At 34.4% G+C, this 23,601-nt stretch overlaps 1 protein-coding gene across 1 annotated transcript in view; it reads right to left on the bottom strand.

The window, feature by feature from the left end:
* Window positions 1–23,601, bottom strand: part of CDC123 (cell division cycle 123) — a 126,162-nt gene that overhangs the window by 12,104 nt on the left and 90,457 nt on the right. Inside the window, exons 10-12 of the mRNA XM_074194115.1 lie at window positions 20,007–20,129; window positions 17,331–17,359; window positions 9,106–9,234 (exon numbers count right to left, since the gene is read on the bottom strand). Of these exons, the coding sequence (XP_074050216.1) occupies window positions 9,106–9,234; window positions 17,331–17,359; window positions 20,007–20,129 (281 nt within the window). The remainder of the gene's footprint in view (window positions 1–9,105; window positions 9,235–17,330; window positions 17,360–20,006; window positions 20,130–23,601) is intronic.

Raw genomic sequence — 23,601 nt, forward strand, 5'->3', positions numbered from 1 at the left:
CAGTGGGCTGGTACAACCTCTGAGAATCAGGATGGAGGTGTCAAGGCCATGAAAAAATAATAGGGCAGAAAAACCATCAGAGGGGGAGGAGAACAACAATTCATCTTGTAGGGAAGAACAAGTTCATTGCCCAGAAGATGAAGAAGCAAATGTGGGTCAGGACATGCCTTGGACAATTGGACAGGGTAGATCAAGGAGAGTGAGCAAGCCTGGAGCCAGTATCAGTATCCCACATAAGACCCTTCCCCCCAAAGCCCCTAACCTGGATGAGGGGAAAGAAGGGCCTCCTACATGCCACTCTCTATCTCTCAATGTCACCACATTGAGACAAATCATGACAGTACCACCCAGGAGCAACACCCAATTTGACCTGCTTGCTCTCCAGAGCACTGTGAAAGCCAGCAGAGTCAGGAGAACTCCCACCCTACCAGGTAATGAGATAATGAGACAAGGAGCTCAAGCTCCCCAATTCCTTACCAGAGTGACACCCCTCACACTACCAACCAGACAACTGTGAGAGAGCCACCCCAGAGCTACCTTCAAGACTCGGCCCAACATGGTTGAAATGTGGGAGAAAAGGGGAGGGCTTTGGGGAAAGGACCTAAGAACCCAAGAGAGCAGCATGAAGGCCACCTTTTCCCTGATGGGCATTCCCCCAATACATACTTATTAATCACCTACTATGTACCAATCCCTATACTTGATGCTAAAGATACAAAGATAAAAAACTTCAAAGAACTTAAAATTTAGTCAGGGCATACAATCAAAGACAAATATAGGCATACACAAAATAGATAAAAGGTAACTGAAGCACAGAAAATACTCATGTTGTAGAAGGTGGCACAGGAGTTCCTAGGAGGCAAAGGAGACGAGGACAATACTTCTTGTACTCCAAGAACAGAGGTTAATTATGAAAATGAGCAAAAAAATAAAAAAGAGCATTAACCAAAGCTATTCTGTTAGGGATAATAAAATACCATATCAGAAGAGGAAATCAATGACAAAATATATATTGAAGCCTCAAAGGGGTTTATGAATTAGTCTCAAATTCAAAAAGACCTCTTAGAAGAACTCATTAAGGATTTTAAAAATCAAAGATGAGAGGAAGAAAAAATTGAGAGAAGAAATGAGAATCATGAAAAACTGAAGAAAACAGCACTTTAAAGTAAAACTGATCAACTGGAAAAGAAAAGAAACTCATCAAAAAGTAAAATTAACCAATTGGAAAAGGAAAATGACACATCGAAAAGTAAAACTGGAAAAGACAACACAGTGAAAATAAAACCCTAAAAATTGGACAAATAGAAGCCAATGACTGTGAAACAAAGATTCCATCAAACGAAACCAAAAGGCTGAAAAAAAAATGGAAGAAAATGTAAAGTAGGAAAATAGATCCAAGAGAGATAATTTATGAATTATTGGTTTATCTGAAAGCCAAGATTAGAAAAAGAGCCTGGAAAATATCTTTTGGGAAATTATCAAGGAAAAAATTGCCCTAAAATCTTAGAACAAGAAGATAAACTAGTCTTTGAAAGAATCCATCAATCACCCCAGAAAGAGATTTCAAAATAAAAACTCCATGAATATCATAGCCAAATTTCTGAATTCTCAGCTAAAGAACAAAACAGTAAAGCAGTCAAAAAGAAGAAATTTAAATATCAGGGAGCCACAGTCAGGATTATGCATGACTTATCAGCTTCAACATTTAAAGGATCAGAGGAACTGATATATATTTGGAAGTCAAAGAAGCTAAGGTTACAGACAACTAAAAATCAACTATTCTGCAAAATTCAGCATATCCCTTTCAGGGGGAAAGATGGATTTTCAATGAAAAAGAAGACTTTCAAACTTACCTGATTAAAAAAGTTCAGAACTGAACAGAAAACTTGATCTTCAAATACAAGACTTGAAAGATGTAAAATGTCAACAGAAAGAAAAAAAAAGTCAGTCAATAAGACTAAACTAGTCATAGGAAATAAAAACCTCCCAAACGAATACAGAAAAGCAGGAAATATTACACGCAACCTTTTCAGATCATGATACAATAAAAATTATGTATAACAAAGAACCATGGAAAGATAAAAAATTAATTGGAAACTAAATAACCTATTTTTAAAAAAAGAAGTGGATCAAACAATAAGTCAACAATTTCATCCAAGGCACTACAATAATGAGACTTCATACCTAAACCTGAGGGATGCAATTAAAACAATTATTAGGGGAAATTTTACATCTCTAAATCTTATATGAATCAAATAGAGGAGGAGGAGGAAATCAATGAATTGGGCATGCAACTAAAAAAGCTAATAAAAAATTAAAATTAAAACAATTAAATATCAAATTAGAAATTTTAAAAAATCAAAGGAAAACTAAAATTGAAAACAAGAAAATTATTGAACTAATAAAAAAGTTTGCTTTATGAAAAAATCAATAAAGCAGAAAAATCTTCGGTTAATCTGATTATAATAAAAGAAGAAAACTAAATTACCAGTATCAAAAAGCAAAAGGGTGAACTAACCACCAATCAGGAGGAAATTAAGGTAATAATTCAAAGATCTTTTGCCTAACTGTATACCATTAAATTTGACAAAGTGAAATGGATGAATATTTACAAAAATATAAATTTCCCAGATAGACAGTAGAGGAAATAAAATACTTAAATAATCCCATTTCAGAAAATGAAATTGAATAACCTATCAATGAACTCCCTAACAAAAACTCCAGGGCCAGATGTATTTACAAGTGAATTCTACCAAACATTTAAAGAACTACTAACTTCAGTTCTAAACTATTTGAAAAAATATACGTAATCAATCCTGACAAATTCTTTTTATGACACCAACTTGGTACAATACTTAAACCATCTTAAATAAAATTTTATCAAAGAGATTACAGCAACTACAAATAACTATCACTAGGATAGTACATTATAATTAGGTGGGATTTATACCAGGTATGCAGAGATGGTTCAATATTAAGAAAACAATCAGCATGATTGACCATATCAATAACAAAAATAAAAGAAATCAGATGATTATCTCAATAGATGATGAAAAAGACAAAGTACAGCAGAGTGTAGGATTAAATGGAGTTTTTTTTAATGGTAAGCAGTATTTAAAACAAATTGCAAACATTATATGTACTGGGGACAAATTAGGGACATTCTCAGTAAGATCACAGGTGAAACAAGGATGCCCTTTATTACCACTACCATTCAAAATTGCCTTAGAAATGCTAGCTTTAGCAATAAGAAAAAGAAATTGAAGAATTAGAATAGGTATAATGAGGAAAGGAAACTTTCACTCTTTACAGATGATATGATGGTATACATAGAAAATCAACTAAAAAACTACTTGAAACACTTAGTAACTTCAATAAAGTAGCAGGATATAAAATAAACCCACATAAATCATCAGCATTTCTATATATTGCCAACAAAACCCAGCAACAAGAGATAGATAGAAAAAGAAATTCCATTCAAAGTAATTGTAGACAACAAAATACTTAGGAATCTCCCAATCTCCCCAAGACAAACCCAAAAACTATATGAACACAATTACTAATTGTGTTACAAATAAAGTCAAACCTAAACAATTGATAAATTGTCAATTGCTCAGGGTCAGGTAAAGCTAACATAAAAAACAATGGCAATTCTACCTAAATTAAATTACTCATTCAGTGCCATATCAATCAAACTACCAATAAACTATTTTCATAGCAACTAAAAAAAAAGTGGTCAAAGTTCATCTGAAGGAGCAAAATATTAAGCATATTAAGGTAATTAATGAAAAAATGTAAAGGAAGGAGGTCTAGCCATACCAGATTAAAACTATATTATAAAGCAGCAGTCATCAAAACTGTCTAAGAAAAAGAGAAGTGGATCAGTAGAATGTATTAGGCACAAAAGAAACAGTAGTAAATGACGAAAGTAAATCTATTACTTGATAAACCTAAAAAAAACTGCTAGGAAAACTACAAAATAGTATGGCAGAAACTAGGCATAGACCAACAGGGTTTGAGACATAAAAGTTGATACCCAGAAGTCAATACGTCCTTACCTTTGATAATATGGTATCAACACTGAAAAACCTGAACCTGTGTTTTGTTGCATTTTTAGAATCACTTTTAATTTGGAGTAATTATGTATAAAGTTCTTTTGCCACTGCTTTCTTCACTTTGCTTGAATTTCTTTCAACAGACAAAAGAAGAAAGGTTCACTCTATTTTTAAAAAAATCACTCCTTTTTTTGAACAGATCACTATTATTCATTTATTTAAAAACTAATTTCCAAGTATCATTCAAGCAATAACCATACATTTGGATTTTCAAAGAAGTTAAAGCTATGTATTACTCTTGTAAACATAATGATAAAGGCCTATGTAGTATCTGTCAGTCTACATCTTTTGACTTGACAATACTTTCACTTTCCCTTCTACAAACTAAAAGGCTAAGCTTCAAACTGAGTTTTAGTAAACATTAAAAATGCTATATTTTAACTAGGGAGAACTATTATTCCAAACTGAGTATTATAATGATAAAGCTGTGCTTTCCAGAAGTAATTCTGGAATTAGTTTACTAGAGTAGGAATTTTTACTCCTTCTTTTCTCACCAATAAATCAATATTAAAAAGAACTTATTCAATGTGTAAAATGTCACCTATGGGTAGATGATAATGAGGGTGAAAGAGGAGAGTATAAAAAAGCTAGTTTGAAGCTTAAGGTTGAATAAACAAAGATCCTGGCAATTGGTTCCATCACATCCTGGACAAATAGAAAAGAAATGGAAGTTGCGTCAGATTTTATATTCTGGGGCTCAAAACATCACTGCAGATGATGACTATAGCCATGAAATTAAAAGATGCTTGACCCTTGGAATGAAAGCTAAGGCAAATCTGGACAGCATTTTAAAAAGTAGAGATGTTACCTTGATGACAATGAACCATATAGTCAAAGCTATGGCTTTCCAGAAACAATGTATGGCTCTGAGGATTTGATATGAGGAAAGCTGAGTACTGCAAAATCAACACTGTTGGAGGAGACTTAAAGAGTCCCTTAGACAGCAAAGAGATTAAATCAGTCAAAACTTAAATCAATTCAGACTATTCACTGGAAGAGCAAATACTGAGGCTAAAGTTCAAATACTTCAGTCCTTTAATGAGAAGACAGGACTCATTAGAAAAGATCCTGATGTTGGGAAAGATAGAAAGCAAAAGAAGATGAGAATGGCAGAGGGATGAGATGGATAGATATGTCATGGAAACAATAAATATGAGCTTGAACAAACTTGGATAGTAGAGAATAGAAAGGCCTGGACTGCTATGGTCCACGGGGTTCCCTAAGAGTGGGACACAAATGAATAATTGAATAATAGCAACAACAACTAAGTAACCATCACATGGTAAAATTTATTTTGGAGTATACAAAATCTAGGACATGGTTTCATTCCTCAGTACTTCAATATTTACTTCATGGTTCTCTTAACTGTATTGATATAGCCACTCTTTCTACCAATGAAGACTGCAACTCTTCTATAACTTAGTGGATAAGTCTCTCAGAATTGTTATAGCTGAAAAATCAATCACCTTGAAGTCCACTTTGTGATCTGCCTCTCTAAATTTTGTTTGGTAACAGAGAAACCCTATAAGAATATACTATGATTTTGTTAAATTAGTTAGCTCTCTTAGCTCAAGCCAATAAGGAACTGCTAAAGTGAAGCCTAAGATTAAACTTTGAGAGCAAAAAGAAAATTAATGAAGATTTTGGCTTGGGGTAGATGGGTCAAGGTTAACTGATGAGAGAGAAACAATAGAAATGTTGAATTCAAAGTATATTTCTGTTTTTTCTGCCAATAAAAATGACTTCTATATCAGAAATGACACAACAAATATAACTAAAAATTAAAACTAGTTTCCTTCCAGAGTTTAGTGCCTTTCTTAGCTCAGGACTTTATTGCTGTCTGTCTAGTCCAACCCTCACCCCCAGTCCCGAACCTATCCAGCTGCTTGTGTCCTATCTGAAAAAAAAATTCTCTTCTATTATCGATATCTCCAACTTTTATTTCTACACAATCAATGACTATACAGGTTGCTAATGGAGAGCAGAAACTGGTTTGCTTTTGTCTTTGTATTTGTGGCATTTAACATGGTGGCTATTATAGTAGATGCTTAGTAAATGCTTGTTGATTGTTTATGGATGAGTTTTTTACATACCTTCTATGCATGGTAATTCCCTTTTTAGATTGTAAGCACTCTGAAGGGAGCAATATTTTTACTTTAGACTGCATCCTCCAGTGCTTTGCATAGCACTAGCACAGAGAAGATGCTAAATGAATACAAGAGTGTTAATTGTTTGATGTCTCTAGAAAATGGAAACAAAGACAGAAATATTGCATAAGAAATCTGATGAGAAAATGGATGGAGAGATACATGAGTGTAATTGCTTTGAAACCCTAAAGTATCATTAAAAATACATGATAATATTATTATTACCTCATTTTCCTCCTCTCTTTTTTTTTTTGAGGGTTCAACTAGATAGTCCTGGGGCAAGCTGCTAGCTTACTCTGCTCCATTTCTATACAATATTCTCCAGACTGTTGCAGAGACCCAGCAGTAGCTGAAAAGCTGCCAGTATATCAGCTCACTCTCCTCAAGGTCACTTCGGCATCCTCAGGGCAACTCTAGCAGTGGAAGCCGGAATGACAGCTTTTCCCCTCTCTTTCCATGTGATTTTGATGTCCTCTGCTAGGTCTTTAGATTTCAAAAGTCTTTTTTTTGTTCCATGAGGCACTGAGATGAATATGAGATGATGAAAACCTGTAGATTCATCTTTGCAACATCTCCCTAATATGCCCTTTTCTCCTCTGAGACCACAGGCCCTCCTCACCTTGCACCTGGAGCATAACAAGAGCCTGAAGGGGGGGGGGGGGTCTCCCTCAAAAGCCTCCCTATTCCAATCCATTTTCCACTCAGTGACCATAGCAATTTCTCTATAACAAAGGTCTGACCATATCAGTTCTGACTTTCAGCAGCTCCCCATCTTATACAGAATGAAATACTCTAATCTAGACCCCCATTGCTACCTCTCTATTCCCCTTACATTTTCTCTGGCTATCCCACATACCTAGAAGGTTCTTTCCTCATCTCCTTCAAGTTCAAACTTCGGAAGGCTAGCAGCAGCAAAATGGCACAATGGCTAGATGGCTAGGTTTGGAGTCAGGAAAACCCAAGTTCAAATCTAGCCTCTGATGCTTACTAAATCTGTGATCCTGGCTAAGCAACTTAGCTGCTGTGCCTCAGTTTCCTCAACTGTACAATGGGGATCAAACTGCACCTATCTCACAAGTTGTTGTGAAGACAGAACAAGATAATATTTATAAAGTCTCTAGTGATCCCAGGGCCTGGCACACAGGAGATTCTTAATAATCGCTCATTTCCCTCCTTGCAACCATCATAATCCAGAAGAGAGGAGATCAGGGCCTATGCTAGTGCTGTGGTTTCCTGGATGGAAGGAAAGGCTGTGGACAAAAAGTCAAACAAGGCACTGACTGGCTGAGAGGAGCCACTGTGGTGGTACCCTTGGCAGAAAGACACAAATTGGAAGGGTTTGGAGGAGAGGGAAGAAAGGAATCCAGTTTTGAAGACACTGAATTTAAGAGATCTGGGGCATATTTGGGCAGCAATGCAAATGTGGAGTTCCTGAGAGACAAAAGCTGGACATAAAGATAAGGGAGTAACAGTCTTACATCTTAAGAGGTCACAAGGACATAAATTTGAATCTCTTAAGTGAGTGCCTTCATGGGATTCTTTTATCATAGTCTTCATACAATTCCTTGAAACTGAAGGGAAAGACAAGGAAAAAATGGAATATTCTTCTATTCTGATCAACTATCAAAGGAGAAATTAAGTCACAAATGTGGGTTACTACTCTGAGCTCAAGGTTTGCTTAGGTTTAAAACATTTTATACACAGTTGATGAGAAAAGATTAGAGAAACTGCATTTAGTTTGGCTGTTAAAAGAATGTTAAGAAATCTACAAATATACAGAGAACAAGAGAGAAACTGGAGATAATTATGATGTAAAATTATAAATTTAATTATTTTAGGAATAATTCTTGAAGACAGAAAATAGGAAAGGGCAATAAAAATGTGCATGCCCTTTGATCCAGCAATACTACCACTGGGTCTATACCCCGAAAAGATCATGAAAAAGGGTAAAAACATCACTTGTTCAAAAATATTCATAGCAGCTCTATTTGTGGTGGCAAAGAATTGGAAATTGAGTGAATATCCATCAATTAGGGAATGGTTGAACAAATTGTGGTATATGTACATTATGGAACACTATTGTTCTATTAAAAACCAGGAGGGATGGGAATTCAGAGAAATCTGGAAGGATTTGCATGAATTAATGCTGAGCGAGATGAGCAGAACCAGAAGAACATTGCATACCATAACAGCAACAAGGGATTGATGATTAATCTTAATAGACTTGCTCATTTCATCAATGCAAGAATCAGGGACAGTTTGGGACCATCTGTGATGGAGAATACCATCTGTATCCAAAGAAAAAATTGTGGAGTTTAAACAAAGACCTTTAATTTTTAAAAAACATTATCTTATATAATTTTGCTATCTCTTATATTTTATTTTTTTTTCCTTAAGGATATGATTTTTCTCTCAACACATTCAATTTTGATCAATGTATAGCATGGAAACAATGTAAGGAATATCAGACTGCTTTCTTTGGTGGGGGAAGCAAGATCAGGGGAAAATTGTAAAATTTAAAAAAAGAATAAAAAATAGGAAATTCATAAAAAAGTCTTAAGTAAATAAAGTATTCATTTCAATAATTATTCCATATAAATAATGAAAGAAAAATTTCATATTACTCACCTGGCAAGTATTCTTTCTTATTTGTGTCTAATGGATAATTATAAAATTTACTTTAAACTAAAACTTTTCCAAGGTTGTGGATAATTAACTTTATTTGAATATACAAGATCCGGAGGACATAATATAAAAATAACTGAAGACAATTTCGGCAAGCACTTAGTTTAATCACTTAAAAGAGCTATCTCTTAGATTACTGCTTTTCTAAAACTTCTTACCTGTTCCAGAGCCTCTCCTTCACTTTGTTCACCTCGTAAATTTTTTCCAGATATTAATTCCTCCCATGTGAACAGTAGTGAGTCTGTTACTTCACCAAATGGATTAAAATCAATTAGCCACACTCTGCCCTACATCAAAGAGAATAGAGATACTAAAAGTTGATAAAGAACAGTTATATAGCACTTACTAAAGTCATTATTATAATCTGTCTTAATTTGCTAAAGTCAAAATAAATTAAAATGTCCTATTTTCAAATACCTTTCTTCCCAAAGAAAACTTGTGATCATGTGAAGTTTTATATATATATATAAATTAATTTAAAGCAAAACATGGTTTTAAAATATTTCACTGTGGTATATTAGTGATCCTCCATTCTAAGAGGATTGGCAGAATCTAAGTTGGAAAGGATTCAAGAACAAGTCTAGCAATAGACTCTATGGATGGATAAGTCTGGAGATACTCATTACTAAAAGTCTGACTTCAGGGTGGTTCATTACATAAAGTCATGAATATTAATATTTGAAGAACTTTTATAAGTAGAGGGGGAAAAACCATGGTCTTTAGGTTGGTCTATAAGATTTGGAATAGTCTAAAAGAGGAAAATTAAATGGAAATAAAACCCTTCAAAAGGAAATGGCAGAATCCTCTGATTTTGAAAAAGACACATTTCTTTTGTCATCAAACAGAGAGCTGTACTCAAAGAAGAAATATCTCTGATTAGAGATTAGTTAAATTAAAGAGAAGTTTAACATGGGCTAAAAGATGTGCCAATGAGGATAATTAAGTATACAGAGAGGTGAAAATAAACTCTGAACACAATCCTAACAGAATATAACTGTAAATACATTTCAATACTCTGTGAAGGATGTGCAATCTGATTATTAAGAGTAGTCATTCTACTTCTGCAAATCAAAACCTAACATCTTCAGTGTGACTCTCCTTGGTCTACAAGAAATCCTCTCAACATACTGGAAGCTTTGCTGTAGACCTCTTACAATGTGAGAATATCAGTGCAGTATATGGTCTGTCCATCTACTCCTTATTCCTACAAAATGATCTGCTCTGCTCCTTTACTGGTCATACAGCTCTGAAATCTTGGGATGCTTTTAACCTTAATGCATTGCTATTAATACACTGTAGCCTATTTTGTGGCTCCAGAGGTCTTTCCTTTGAATGACAGAGAACTGTGAATAAACCTGGGAAAGCCAATCAATAGATATAACAGATTAGATTATATAAACAATTATGTCATTTAATAAAAGCTTTTTTCTTTTGTTTTTATTTTATTGATATTTCTTCATAATTTAGCTAATTTTTATCCAATTGCTTATGTATAGAATTTTATATTACTTTAACAACATTGACCAGAATCTTAATTATATTTTCTCCATAGCCAATCATCTTTGAGAGCTTTAAGTAGTAAATTGTTGAATTAGTTACCCCTTTGGGACAGGAACATGGAAGGGTAAATTTCCCAAGGAAAAAAATAAAACAATTTCTCTAAAACTCTCTTCCAATATCAAAAGTGCTGACCATCATCATGGGTGGCTATCCATGATACCATTTGGATCAGATTCTTATTACTGCTCCACTCCATTCATAAAAGAATAAATAGTAAATCTATGCCTCCAACACATAATTTCTATACTTCTAGTTAAGAAGAACCAGACCTTCTTTTAGAAGTCTGTCAATATGTATTTACATAGAAAAATTTCAATCATGGTTATCTGAGTTATTAGTAAAATGTCTCCCTTTATACTCCTTTATACTCCTACAGTACTTTGAATATCAGACATAAGAAAACAAGTAGCGGGGCGGCTAGGTGGTACAGTGAATAGAGCACCGGCCTTGGAGTCAGGAGTACCTGGGTTCAGATCAATCTAATCAACCATCCTGTCCAATAACATAGGACTACTTAATTAGCTCAGTTACATTACTGAGATCTATAAACTGGAATATGTCATATTACAAAAATAATCCCAGAAGATAAGCCAATCTAATACCAAGGCTAGCACTGATAATTGGCAGAATTTTTCCTTGGTTCAAAGGTGATAGTCTGTATTTAAAAAAACTGAACAAAGTTTAATCAAGCATAAAAATCTAAAGGTTAGTTCTTTAGCAATTTTATTTGATTAAAATTTTAAAATATTTTCACTTGAACTGTCTGGGCATAAACCACACTAGGGAAATGAAGTCATGCAAGTAAATAAAATTTCCTAGAATGATAAAGAAAGTAAAAGAGAACCAAAAATAGAGCCTTGATGAACACCTAGACTTTGAAAGTAGAAAAAGACGAATCAGAAGTAAAGTAAGCATTGATTTAAAAAGCCAAGAGAGAAACAACAAGGAAAGAATAAAATTTAAGATCTTAAAATTATCTCTTCTTTTTATGCTATTCACAGTGATCCAGCTTACTTACCAAGGTCACAAGTTCAGAGAATTAATAAGATAAGCTAAAAGGGACCATCATCATCTAGTACAATCCTTCATTTTACAGATGACAAAACAAAGTGAGGTTTAGATAGGTCAAGAGACTCCATCCAGGTCTCACATATTGTAATTCAGAAGAACAAAGGATATTTGGAGAAGAAAAAGACTTAGGAATAATGACAGACATCTTCAAGCATTTGAAGGCATTTCAAGTTGGAGAGGAATATGACTTTTCTTTTTGCCTCCTGAGCAGAGAACAAGGAATGATGTATGAAACTAACAGAGGCAGATTTCAGGTCATTATAATAAAAAATTTCCTAATAATTAGAGACAACCAAAAAATGAAACTTACTATCAAGAGATAGTTGGTTCATTCAATGAACAAGCATTTATTAAGTACCTACTTTGTGCCAGGTATCAATCTATGTATCTGGGATATTGAAAAAATAACAATTCCATGTCTTAAGGAGCTTAAATATTATCAAAGGACAAAAAAACTGAAACTAAAACTAAATACGCGTGTGTTTGTGCATATGTGTGTATGTTGTATAGGAATATATATATATATATATATATATGTATACACACACACACACACACACACACACACACACAATATTTGCAAATTAAATATTTTCAGACCCAGGGATGGTCATACCCTTGTTCTTACTACAATATACAAGTAGTTCCATATTTCCATGATCAAAAAGATTGAAATTCCTTTTTCCAACCCAAACTTCATATTATTCCATCTCACCTTAAGATATTATCCTCTGTTTCCATTTTATAGCCAAACTTGCAGAAAAAGTCTCCAATTGTTTCAATTTCTTTGCTTCCCCATCTTTATATTATGGCTTGCTATCCACAACTCAAATGACCATTCTCTCTCTAAAGCTACAAATGACCTCAATTGTTCATCTTGATTGCCTTTTCTCATTCTTCATTCTATTTGGCCTTTCTAATGCATCTGATCTTGTTTTTAGGTTCTGTGTTTTGGACAATTAGGTCCTTAACAGAAGCTTGGTGAATTGAAGACCCCTTATCTCATTTCTATGGATATGAGGTAGTGGCCCTTCAACAATTGTGACTCACACAACATACCCTAAGCTGAAAATGTCCCAAGTATATTGCTAAGTACCTACAGTCTGAGGCAGTGAAGATAGATTTCCACTAGGGAGAGAAAGGTTATTTCAAGATAAATGTGGTTAGATGAAATAATGTCAGTGACTGTGGTGCCTTCATGTGGCAGTATGGCACAAGGTCTGTCTCAGCCCTTTAGCTTCACTCAGTAGGACATACCCAAACTTCATGGGCATATCTACAAAGAGCTTGTATCATTGGAAATTCACTATGTGAGTTCTGGACCCCAGGCCCCCAGTCCTGTATAAAGGCTGGAGAACATCTTTCCCTTCTCTGACAAGAAAAAAATCTAATCCTTTTACTCCCCTTAACCCTGTTACTCTTCATATACCTGTTTGGTTTTTAAATACTTAAATGATTTCCTGTTTGTACTTAAATGATTTCCTATTTGACCTCTTTCTTTGTTTTACCAACTAAACATGGATGTCTCCTCTTCTATCCCCATATACTCACACTTCTTTTTATCTCTAAGCTTCAGTCTGTCCCTTTCAATTGGTTCCTATGTTTACTGTCTACAAATGTAAAGTCTCATGCATCCTTCAAAAACTCTCATTAGACCACACTATCCCTTCAAGCTATTGACCTTTAACTTTCTCAATTTCTGGGTCAAATGACTAGAAAAAGCTGTTTACACTCACTGCCACCACTTCCTCTTTTCAAGCTTATTTCTCAATGCTTTGTAGTCTGGTTTCTAATTTCACTTACTTGAAACTGCTTTTTCCAAAGTTTCCAATGATTTCCTAATTACCAATTCTAATGGCCTATTTACATAATCTTCCTTCTTGACCCTACAGCATTTAGCATTACTAATTATTCTCTTCTATTATATATTCTATTTCTGTGTTTCTGTGACACTTAGTACTACTACTACCCTCAACTTTTCAGTTCCCCTTTAGGTGATGTCTCTCCCCTTTAGAATTTAAGGTCCTTGAGAATAAGAGTTGTCTTGCTTATTTATATTTGTATCCCTGGCTCTCAGCATAGTTTTCTAGACATAGTAAAGGCCTTATCATCAAATTAATCGCTCTAATTTTCTAATTCTTTTCATTATCCTTTACCAGATATACATCCATATCATGCCCCCAACCTGCAGTTTTAACTCTCTCATTGGTAAATGCATCAGCTATCACAGTTTTAATTATCTCTGTGATAATGACTCTTGGATCAGTATATCATGCTATAGCCTTTCTCCTAAGGGTAGCGAGGTGGTATAGTGGATAAAGCATTGGGCCTTGGAGTCGAGAGGATGGATTTCAAATCCTACCTCAAACACTTGACTCTTACTAGCTGTGTGACCTTGGGCAAGTCATTTAACCTTGACTGCTTTGCATCCAGAGCCATCTCCAGTTGTACTGAATCATATCTGGCCACTGAAGAGAAAGTGAGGCTGGTGACTTAGTACAGCTCCCCCTCACTCAAATTCAGTTCACATTTGGAGGGCAGCTAGGTGGTGCAGTGGATACAGCACTGGCCCTGGAGTCAGGAGGACCCAGGTTCAAATTCAGTTCACATGCTTGTCATGGCATCACCTCTGATATCATGGTCTTCAAAAATGAAGGACAATCATCATCATCATCATCATCATTATTATTGCTATTAGCCTTTCTCCTAAAAAAAGTCTCACAATCCCAGCTGTCCCATATGTGAAGTAAAACTCAAAGACCTTTCCATCTCCCAAATGTCCCTATTACTATTGAGGGTACCATCATCCTTCTGATTATCCAGGTTTACAACCTTAAGGTCCTTCTTAAACTCATTCTCCTGCCCTCCCATATATCCACTATCAGCTGCCAAACTTCAGTTCTGGATTATTCCTATCATTTTCCTCCTATTTACATACTGCTGAACAGAGTTGGAGAAACTTATGAAACCATCCTCATTGGATCCACTATTAATTTATATTTCCTAATCTCACTCTATCACAGTTACACTTCTCCCTAATCTGATTAACTATCTCATTCTCCAAACAGTTATTCCAAATCTTTCTTATCCCAGTGACTCTGAATTCTAATTGGTCACCTTTCAACCCTATTCCTCACCTCCCCCCACCCCACAATGCCTTATTCTTCATTCTTATTTCCCTCAAACCTTCACCACAATCCCACCCAAATGCACACTCTTTTTCATTGTGCTCTCTGGAATGTCTGCTCCATAGGCATTTGATACCTATTTGAGAGCTTTTATCTCCAATCTTTGCTTTTCCCATTCCTTCCATCTTCTGGCTCTCATTGAGAGCTATTTACCTTCAAACAAATAACACAGCCTTTCTAGCCTTTCAACTTCTGGCTGTACTTCACTATTCATTAACTCACAGGTTGATTGTCCCTCTACTGAAGTCACGCAGTAACTTTCCTCCTTTTAGGCTAATTTACTCCATATCTACCATCTAATCAAAACTCTGGTAGTTGTTTTCTATTAACCTCCAAAATACTTCCCTTCTTTTCTCAGTAGCTGGTCCACAATCTGTCTCTTCTTTCTTGAATTCCTGCCTTAGGGGATTTCACCTTAACTTCACAATTCTCTAACTTACTCATTTCATGTGACATACTCCTCCATCCTACCCCATCCAAACATAAAAACTGTTATCCTCTTGATCATTACACAAAAATGTACTGTACTTTACTGTTCACCAACTCTGAAATTCCATTATGATATCACAATCTATTATTTCTCTGCCTACCACTCCAAAACCTATCCTTTGTATAAACTGTGACCTCTAACTCCCAACCCTTCAGTTCTCTCCATCTTTTAACTCTCCTTTCCCCATCCTGATCCCTCGATGAACCACTTCAAAACTACATTGTCCTCCTAAGTTCCCTGTCCCGTTTCAAATTGCTGGACTTAGCCTGCCCTACCAAGCCTAAGCCTATGCACATGCTGCTGAACAGAAGTGAAGAAAATTATGAAATCCTGATAACTGGGTCCATTACTAATTTCTCTTATGTAACCTCAATTGGGTACTCACTAATGCTAGGCAATCCTTTACAACCCCCAAATTCACCTAACATTCTCTCACCAGTCTGACTCTAATCCATAACTTATTAAATTGCCGAAGTGATTTTTCTAAAACGTTAAAAAAAAAAATGTGGCATTCCTAAAAGACAGTACTGACAGTGACAATCCTTTCACTCAACAATCTGCAGTGACTCTCATCTCCAGATCAAAATAGAGTGCCCTGATTGGTTTTAAAGATCTTTCAAACCCCGGTTCCTTCTTGCCTTTCCAATGTTTTTATGCTTTATTCTCCACCATGTTCTCTATAATTCAGCTCCTTACCATCTCTTGCATACTATCTTCAAGATGCCATTTTTTTTTCTCCCTGGCTCCTAGTCCCTCCCTATTCCTGAAAAATATCTTATACTTATTTTGCATTTAGTTATGTGTAAATATGGCATCATTCCCAATAAAATATAAGTTCCTTGGGGGACAGACATCTCCTCATCACCTAGGACAATGTCTTACTTACAGTAAACATTTAATAAATAGTTAGGATTGATTATATGGATGCTCATCATGACATGACATCACTGCATAAAGTCTTACCTAAATGACTGTGAAAAGACCTTATGACTTAAAATTGAAATCACCATCACAGGAATCAAAATGTTAAACAGAGATATTATTGGATACATCATTATTATAAGACAGATGTGAGATTACAACTCCTATCAATGCAGAGTTGCTGCAAACAAAAACAACCAAGGGGTTCTCTAACTGCGGTTAATTCAGAGAAGACTAAAAAAGCAAGATTAGCAGGGTAAGTCCCTGTTTCACTATCTCTCCTGGCTATAAAAATAGGAAACTCCTAGTAGACTACTATAGTATATTCAAAAGAATTTTTTCCCAAATTGACCTATAGCTTCTTTTGCATAAAAACCAGAAGTCTCATCATTTCCTGACTCTACCCTTCCCCTAGTCTTCAAACCCCTACTCTGTTCCCTGGATTTTGGTGATCTTGGTTTTAACCCTGATTCTGATGCAGAAACCATTTTCTGTCTCTGACCCTTCATCTCCACAACCAGACTCTTTCTTGACCTTTAAAAATAATACTCTGACCCCTTAGCTGTAATAGACTTTTTTATCTGAAGCATTTTCTCTTTGATGCTCCTAAACTAGCAAGTCTTCCATCAGAGAGATAGAAAGTCCTTAGCCACAGTACAATGGGGCCCAAGAAGTGCAATAAAATCCCTATCCTACTTGCTTAATTTTAAATTAGTCTAAAAGCATAAATAACTCAAAATCATGCTAAAAATATACTTAAATGTAAACAAAATATAAGTTTCATCCTGGAAAAAAAGAATTTAATGATTACTATCTGTTTAAATATTATTTACCTTGTTTTAAGCAATGTTTTCAGAATCAAACCACTTTAAACAGGATCTAATAAACCTCTTAACAAAATTGTGAGGGAAGCAAAATAAAAAAACTTGTCAGGTGTTAAACTAATCTTTACCAAGATAATGACTTTTTGTATTAAGAGTCTCCTGAAAAACGAAAAGCATGTATGACCCACAAAAATGATTAAATAATATTTCAAGCAATGTGGCACATTGGTCAGGGAGATATTTTGAGGTACTTTTTGTTCAAAATACTTTATCTCTACCTACTTATAATGATAATCTTGATTCTATATTATAATAAACTATTTACTTACCATACTATCTCTGTATACATCAAATACAACTGTAAAAAAAAATGAAACAGTCCAAATTAATTTCTGTAAAAGGATACAATTTAAAGAAATAACTCATGAAGGGGGCAGCTAGGTGGTGGACTAGACCTGGAGTCAGGAGGACCTGAGCTTAAATCTGGTCTCAGACACTTAAAAACTGCCTAGCTGTGTGATCTTGGGCAAGTCACTTAACCCCACTGCCAAAAAGTAAAAAATAAACAAAGAAATAACTCATGATTAAAGGATAAAAATTACATTTAAAAGCCAAAATGGGGCAGCTAGGTGGTGCAGTGGATAGAGCACCGGCCCTAGAGTTGGGAGTACCTGAGTTCAAATCTGACCTCAGACACTTAAATAATTGCCTAGCTGTATGGCCTTGAGCAAGCCACTTAACCCCACTGCCTTGAAAAAAAAAACCTAAAAAAAAAAGCCAAAAATAAACTCAACATTCAGTCAGGCAAATGGCACATAAGAGAACAAGAAAAATTTTCTTACTTTAAAAATCTTAAAACTTTGTTTTAGTTTTTAATTAAAGTCAAAATTTACTTCATTCTTAGGATCTCATATTCTTTCTTTCTAAGATTTTCATCTATAATACTTTAGAATTTATAGTTTCATGGAACACAACAATTTTATAGTATCCATTTAGTCCATTATACAGAGGGAACAAGTATCCAGTTTTATACTGAGCAAACAGTACTCTTGGAATTGGCAAACATTTATTTGATTAGGGGGTGATATGAGTAATACCTGGAGTTGGAAAAAAATAAACTCAGCCTACACTCCAGGGAATGATTAATACAATTTATCATCACAGCTCTAACAGAGAAACTTACTTTGGCGAGTAGAGAAAATCTGAAAAAATATTGATGAATACAGAAAAAATGTTGTCTTTGATTCTCGAATACTTATATTATTAATTTAAAGTGACTAATTGGTGCTTAATAAAGCTCTTTAAAAAATAAAGCTCTCTGATTATATAATTTAAAGTACTATTTAAAAGATGCGCATTCAGTAAGCATAAACAAAATCAATTCACCTTGCTTTCTTTAAATGATATATTAGTTATATATTATGGAATATACAAAGTATACCAAAAATCTTAGTGTAGCTTTACTTAAGTTATTAAAGCTAAAAACTACACTTTTAGAACAGTATGATAAACATTTTAAAGAGATAGGAGAGATAAAATTATGTAAAATAAACATAAAAGTTTAAATTATAATTAAAGCATAAGTTGACTATCAGAAACACTAAAGAGAAATGAAATATTTGATACAAAGGTAATCTCCATCTACTCTTGCTAAGTTGCAGTTTTTTTTGGGGGGCATATATCTATATATCTATAGTATAAGTAAAATATGAGGAGATTTTCATTGCAGTGGTTCAACATAAATGCCATATATAAAATTCAGAACCTGAATTGAAAGTATCTTGAAAGAGGATTGCCTAGAAAAGAAATTAGATGCTTCAGTTCACCCTCACTAGTGTTTCATAGCATCCTAAAAAGTAAAACATATATTCCAATATGAAAATAACAAATAACCACTGTAACCAACATCAAAAGAAATGTAGTAAATTGGGAAACAATCTTTACAACTAATAATTCTGACAAAGGACTCATTTCTAAAATATACAGAGAACTGAGTCATATTTTTAAAACAAAAAGCCATTCCCCAAATTGACAAAGGATATGCAAAAGCAATTTATAGATGAGGAGATCAAAGCAATTCATAGCCATATGAAAAAATGTTCTAAATCATTAATTATTAGAGAAATGCAAATTAAAGCTTCTCTGAGGTACCACCTCACACCTCTCAGATTGGACAATATGACCAGAAAGGATAATGATCATTGTTGGAAGGGATGTGGGAAATCTTGGGACACTATTACACTGTTGGTGGAGCTGTGAACTCATCCAACCCTTCTGGAGTGCTATTTGGAACTACGCCCAAAGGGCAACAAAAATGTGCATACCCTTTGACCCAGCAATACCACTACTGGGTCTATATCCTGAAGAGATGAAGAAAAAGGGTAAAAACATTACTTGTACTAACATATTTATAGCATCCCTGTTTGTGGTGGCAAAGAAGTAGAAATCAACTAAATGTCCTTCAATTGGGGAATGGCTTAGCAAACTGTGGCATATGTATGTCATGGAATACTATTGTTCTATTAGAAACCAGGAGGGACGAGATTTCAGGGAAGCCTGGAGGGTTTTGCATGAACTGATGCAGAAAAACACTGTACACCCTAACAGCAACATGGGAGTGATGATCAACCTTGAAGGACTTGCTCATTCCATCAGTGCAACAATCGGGAGCAATTTTGGGCTGTCTGCAAAGGAGAGTGCCAGCTCTATCCAGATAAGGAGCTGTGGAGTTTGAACAAATTTCAAGGACTATTCCCTTTAATTTAGAAAAAAAACAGATATCTTATTGTTTGATCTTGTTACCTCTTAGAATTCTTGTCTCTTCTCTAAGGATATGATTTCTCTCTCATCACACCCAATTTGGATCAAGGTACAACATGGAAACAAAAAAGACTAACAGATTGCTTTCCGGGGGGGAGGGGGAGTAAGATTGGGGGGGAAATTGTAAATCTCAATTAATATTTTTAATAAAAATTAATACAAAAAAGAAAATAACAAATACTCACAGTCTTCATCTAAGAATTTATGTTGTATGTGCTTCTTGAAAAAATCCTGTATGGATCTACAGATCTCTTCATTTTGTTTAGAAATGTGATCATAGTATTGTGTATAGTCCCTCTGGGATATACCTGCCAAGAAAATACTTAATATATTATCACATTCTTTTCAAATGAAATAAAATTTCATTTGGAAGCATTAATGATACACACACACACACACACACACACACACACACACACACACACGTGTGTGTGTGTTTGTGTGTATGTGTATCATTAGAGGGGGGTCTAATGATGAGTAAAAATTAACTTTTCTATTCCTTATACTATAATTATCAGTTGGTCAGAAATATGACAAGTGAATTGTACATAATCCTTAATTTTACTTTTGAAAACATTCTATCTTTATAGTAAAATATTAAGATAAAAACATTATTTCTACTTAGAATTTCTAGGAAAAATTTAATTACAAGAATGATATATTTGCAACATTTTTTAAAAATCAAATTTTCAAATTTTATTTTTATGATTTATACTTTCAAACATTTAGTAATTATGGCAAGTAACTATTATATCCAAAGCACTGTGGAAAATATTAAGAATAAAACACAGTATCTTCAAGAAATTCTATTTGGAAGAAATAATCTGGATACTAGCAAGTAAAAGAAGACAGAGGATGTTACATTCCATTAACTATAATGTAAGAAGAGAGTTATAATGTATAAGGGAAAAAGATGTCAAGTGACTTAGATTTTGAAAGATCAGTAAAAACCAAGGAGTTTTTATTAAAAGACCAAGGCAAAAAGAAGATGAACATTCTAGGCAAAAATGTCTATCTAGAGAATGGCAATAATAGAATTCAAAAGAAGTATAGGTACATAAAAGAAAGCTAAGGATGATAAAAGCTGGAAAGATAGAATAGGGACAAACTGTAAAAAGTCTTGAATGCCATGCAAAGAATGCTGTATAGTGTTGGTAATGTAGCCAAAAGGTTTTAATTTTAAAACATATACAGGATATATCAAAAATCTTAAAACGTTAATAGCTAAAAACAAAATTAAGACTTTTGAATCACAAAATATTTGATATATGTCTTTTTTTCAAATTACCCCACTCCAATATGAAATTTTTCCTTAACCCTAAAATTTATTTTTCACATACAAGGTAACTTTATCTTTAAATTTCCCAACTCTTAAGGATTTCTTCCTATATCTTCCTATATCTTTCCAAATTTTCTTCATGCGTTTTGCAGTCTTTTTCTCTTTTAAAAAATATGTTGAAGCTTTTTTCCTATCTTTATAACCACTATTACTTCCCAATGCCATTTCTCACCATAAAGAGAAGCCTACTATATATAAAACAAAGTATACCTAAGCAAAACAAAACCACCATATTGGTCATGCCTGAGGGCTTGTGCTCATTCTATACCTACTGTACATTACCTTTTCATAGAGATGGGTTAAGTAAGTTTATCCATCAGTGTTCTGGAGTTCTTCCGATAGAGAGAGAGCCGATGTTTTCCTATACTGTTATACCTCATAGATATCATTCTCTTGGTGCTGCTTCATATTCATCTTCAAAAATTTCTCTAAGTTCTCAAAGTCCATCGTTCCTTATAGTGTATAAAAGTCTCTTACGCTAATATAATGAAATAGGTCCTGTTCTTCCCCAAATTGCACTGGAGAGTAACCAGGGATACAACTTATCATGCTAAAGTTGAAATAAAATGACTTTGCTCCTCCATCTTTTAACATTAAGCAAAGTTACTTTTCTAAGATTGAACAGTAAATGTCACTGTCTTCTTTAATTGAATTCTTGCTGAAGTCAATAAAAATGTGACAAATAGCATGTAAAATTCAACTTCTCAAAGTTCTCTTCTAGGCATTATGATGAATATCAATATTTGTTTCAAAAAAACAAACAAAACAAAACCTGATACTGGTGATATATCACTCTAACTAAATTGCATCTAGCTCTTGCCCAAGGTCATACAAGTAGCAAATATCTGAGGCTATATTTGAACTCACCTCATTCAAGCCTCATAAAATTCCTATAAAATAGCATACTTCTTATTCTCAGTTTCACAGATAAAGAAATTGAGGCTCAAAGATATCAAATGATTTGTCTAACATTATACAAGTACAGTCAGAGATAAGATTTTGAACAAAGACTTCTTGTTTAGTGTATTAAACCAAATTCCTCTATACGGCATATAACAAATCTCTTTACAACCTGGCTCCTTCCAAACTTCAAACATACTACTTATTGTGAACTAGGCTGGCCAACTCATTATTTTGCACACACATCTTATCTCCAGTTTTAGGCATCAATGCTGGCAAGCCCCTGATTTCCTCCAAGACTCAGTTCAAGTTAAACTTTCTACATAAAGCCTTTCCTGAGCCATATAACCCCACCCCACCCCCAGCTGCTATAGTACTCCCTCCTGAAACTCCCTATTTATTTTGCATGTATTTTGTATGTTTTACACACACATGTTAGCTCTTACTCATTAGAATATAAACTGTGGAGGCGGGTATTATTTCATTTTTGGTTCCTCTTTTAAAAAATAGATTGAAGCTCTTTTCCCCATCTTTATACCACTATTATTTCCCAATGCCATCCATCTCTTGTTCATAAAGAGAAACCTACTATATAACAAAGTATGCCTAAGCAAAACAAAGAGTCATCAGAGGACAGGAAGGACAGGACAGGTGCTGTAAATAGAGTGTAGGGCCTGGAGTCAAAGACCCATCTTACAGAAATAAAATGTTAAGCCTGGTCCATCCATCAATAATGCTTCTAAATGGACCACTATGGTATTTTTTATGTGAGTATTCGTTCATGAAATATAAATTTATACCTTAAGTTAGCATCAAAACTGAAATAAACTTTCTTGAAAAAGAATCATGTTCTGGGAGAAATTTGTATCTGGTATTAGACAGATATCAGCACTTTTTTAAAATTGTTGAACCATTACTGATTTGAGTGCACTCAAGGTAATAGTTTTTTCTCTTGGTGCACATTTTAATAAATCTTGTACATATCTCTGATCTAAACTTTTATACCAATTCATCTAACTTCTAAATAAAAGTGACCTAGGAGTGGCTAGGTGGTGCAGTAGATAGAAGCACCAGCCCTGGGGTCAGGAGTACCTGAGTTCAAATCCGACCTCAGACACTTGATAATTACCTAGCTGTGTGGCCTTGGGCAAGCCACTTAATCCCACTGCCTTGCAAAAAAAACTAAAACAAACAAAACAAAACAAAAAGAAAAGTGACCTGATAAAATGACATTATATTATCTAGTTGGTGAACACATTAGCTACACAGTTTAGTTCTGTAAAGCATCAGATCAGTATGGGGTATCTAAAAATTAGCTTTTCAGCATCCAAAAGAGCTGACTTACTGAATTACTTTCCTAAGGCTGGGAAAAAAAAGTTTATTAAATGAGAGTTACATCTTACCACCAAACTAGTGGGAATACATTTTTGAATACAAACCTTACAAGTCAGTTTTTCTTTTCTTAACCCACTATTTTCTCCCCATGTCCATGGGTTGAGTTGCTCAAACTTAATTTATCAAAAAAAAATTGCATTTACACA

The sequence above is a fragment of the Macrotis lagotis genome, chromosome 7, assembly GCF_037893015.1.
Source record: "Macrotis lagotis isolate mMagLag1 chromosome 7, bilby.v1.9.chrom.fasta, whole genome shotgun sequence".
In the NCBI taxonomy this organism is placed as follows: domain Eukaryota; kingdom Metazoa; phylum Chordata; class Mammalia; order Peramelemorphia; family Peramelidae; genus Macrotis; species Macrotis lagotis.